Consider the following 3154-nt stretch of genomic DNA (forward strand, 5'->3'; position numbering starts at 1 on the left):
AGGGAGCAGTTTTGTTTAGAATATCTTTTTTCAAGGTTTATGAATTTTAGGACTTTGCTTTTGCTTCCTTGGCAAAGGTTGCGAGAACTTCAACATTACACTGGTCTTTTCTTATTTCAAAGATATGAAAAATAGCCATGAAAGACTCTATCCCCAATTACTTTCGTTGAAATTACTTATTACACATAGTATCTCATAAGGATACTCATTTTTTAGCTTTGAGTTTATCATGCTTGTAAGATTTGATTATGAAAATGCTTTCTCTCTAACAATTTAAGAAACAAAGGCTTGTTTTTGTTGTCAAAAATTGTTGAAATTCTTTGCTTCTGATGAATTCTATGGAGGTTTACCTTGAAATTTTGCTCAAATTCATCAGAAATTGATAGCTACCAGACTTAAAAGCTTGAAGACTTTAGTGTCCTTTCTTCAGCCTACTATGCACGAATGAGTTTGACAAGTCATAAAATAATACTCTGAAAAAGCGATACAATAATTGCAAGTGATCTCTTCCTCCAAGAGATAATATAGGAAAAGAGACAAACAGCCAACTTGATTTTTGAGAATCAAATGGCGCCTTTAGAGTAAAGACCTTCTCTCATTTTGGTAATAAAGACTTGCAGCCACTACCTTTAATATTCTATTTGACTGTTCAATTTCAATACCAAGAAAGATGTTTAAAGAAAGCAGGACAGTTTAAAGATACAATTAAGGTAAATAAAAATCAATTCAGAAATGTGCCTGCATAATTCTTGAGAATGACCTTTTTTGCCTGCGAGTGCTGCTTGCGCAGATTAATGAGGTCTGCATATAGCTAGTTCCAAAACATTGCTGCATACAGTGCTTTAAAAACTATTATGGCAGCCTTGTAGTCAAAAGTTAGTCCTGTACTGTAGTCCAAAAGAACACTAATTTGTATTAATATGCTCTTCCGTACTTACTGTGTTTGGAATCTGAATACTTCATTCTGCAATTTGACATCATATCCTATAATAAGTTTTATACATTTAAGGCAATAGAAAAAATATAATCCAAAATGCAATATCAGTTGGTACATATGTTTCATGACATATCTAATTTTTGAGATGCAAAAAACATAAATAATTTGATCCTGTTTCTCAATTATCTTAAATTAATCTATATAAGATACTAAAATATTATTTATTAATATAATATATTATAGATTAATATATTATAAGATATATATTAATCTTTCTTTGAAATAACTAAAATAAACAGCGTTCAATAATATTCTGAAAACTAGGGTTTAAGTGTTATAGTCAATTGCTTGACTGATTGTATAAGAATGAAAAGATTTTTAAAGACAAAGAAAACTTTGCTGTTCATAATGAATAAGGATTGTATATGGGGCACAAACTTGAATATTATTCCTGTGGAGTTTTTCATATCTAAGCAGAACCTCTATAGATGGTATCAGAAGAACCAATTCAATGCCTTTATTGAAAAATTGACCATATTTAGGCATATGATTGACCATATTTAGGCAATTAATTAAATGACATATGATTGAACTAGACATGTTTCTTACCTGAATTTTTCAAAACTTTTATAAGATCCTTTTTCATATCTGAAGAGCTTGCTGACTTGGTCAGCTCATCCTAGCAAAAAGAAGGAAAAAGTTTTAATACAAAATATGCATGACAAAGGTCATTAAACTTTTTTGCAATTCAAAAAATAGTTTTTAGAAAATTCTCAAAAATAACTGGTGGATTTTCTCAACTTTATTTGTTGTCTAAAACCAAAGATGAGATACATATTGAAGTTAGTGATTACATCAAATTATGCACAGGGTTGCAATCTTTGTGATATTTTCATTACAAGTACATCAGTGAAAAGCTGATATCCTGGTATGTGCATGTACATTGTCAGTATGCATTGGGAAATATTTGATGAAGCAGAATCAGGATTTGACTTTAAGCTATCAAGTGGGTGTTATGGATAAAATGTATGAGATGCTTGAAACGACTCACTTCGAAAATAACATAATGGACAATGGTATGGTTAACATTAGGTTCACTGAAAATACCATCAATCAAACTTTCCATAATTTAGAGAGTTTCCTCCAGTTTTAAATCTAAATGGCAGACTGTACAGACTTAGTGACAACAAATGCCACCAAGGGGTCTAAGAGGTCATAGGCACAAAAGCGAAAGACAAGGCTCCCTGATGACAACAACCAATTTAACCTGTATGACTTGACAATCAGACTTAACTGGGGTTTGCAAATTAAAAATACTCCAATGTATTTGCTATATATACATCTATTGGTGCACGATAGTGGATAAAATATCCCTGATGTGAAAGTGTCATGTGTACATGTAAATGATTGCAAATACCACCTAAAGGTCATGGAAGAAACTTGCTTGGCCTAAATGGTACACAATATGAATATTCACAACACGGCCAAATAGAATTCTGCAAGTTTGTTGCGATCGGAGATTCGGTTTGGGGAAACAAGGTTATAACATAACATAACATAACATAACATAACATAACATAACATAACATAACATAACATAACATAACATAACATAGCATAACATAACATAACATAACATTACGTAACATAACATAACATAACGTAACATAACGTAACATAACATAACATTACGTAACATAACATAACATAACATAACATAACGTAACATAACATAACAAATGCTGCAATGTAGGCTATTATAAGCCTGCTGTTACAGATCGCTTCTAATCTAATTGTTGTTGTTGGTAGGGGATGCTCCTGAAAAACATGCAAGTTATACATTTGTACGAAAACTATTTTCACATTAAAAATAAAAACAAATTATGGTGAATTCAACACAGCACGCCAAAATGCTGCTTATAACTAAGAATATAGATCATCTAGAAAATGGACATAAATATTAACCAATATATCATTCTAATTTAACCTGTGCTGCTTTTTTTAGCTGGAAATACAATCCAGAATCTCGAATGTATTCGTGCAAGCGTTGCATGAGTAAAACAGAGTCCTCCATCCTTACATCATCAATGCATACATTGAGATAAACGCTCAGATCGATTTAAATTAGTGTTAGGTTCCACCTGCATCTATCCGCCATGTTGCTACAACAAACTCAGCATACTGCTTTGAATTTATGGCGCCAACATGCCTCCATTC

General features: G+C 31.8%; 1 protein-coding gene across 1 annotated transcript in view; it reads right to left on the minus strand.

Annotated features, from left to right (window-relative positions):
* Window positions 1–3134, minus strand: part of LOC135686387 (TBC1 domain family member 19) — a 46975-nt gene extending 43841 nt beyond the window's left edge. The window contains exons 1-3 of the mRNA XM_065202607.2: window positions 2925–3134; window positions 1547–1616; window positions 939–984 (exon numbers count right to left, since the gene is read on the minus strand). Coding sequence (XP_065058679.1) covers window positions 939–984; window positions 1547–1616; window positions 2925–3011 — 203 coding nt within the window. The 5' untranslated portion in view covers window positions 3012–3134. The remainder of the gene's footprint in view (window positions 1–938; window positions 985–1546; window positions 1617–2924) is intronic.
* Between the last annotated feature and the right edge of the window lie 20 nt (window positions 3135–3154).

The sequence above is a fragment of the Rhopilema esculentum genome, chromosome 6 (assembly GCF_057945365.1).
Source record: "Rhopilema esculentum isolate cy_ngs chromosome 6, ASM5794536v1, whole genome shotgun sequence".
NCBI lineage: Eukaryota > Metazoa > Cnidaria > Scyphozoa > Rhizostomeae > Rhizostomatidae > Rhopilema > Rhopilema esculentum.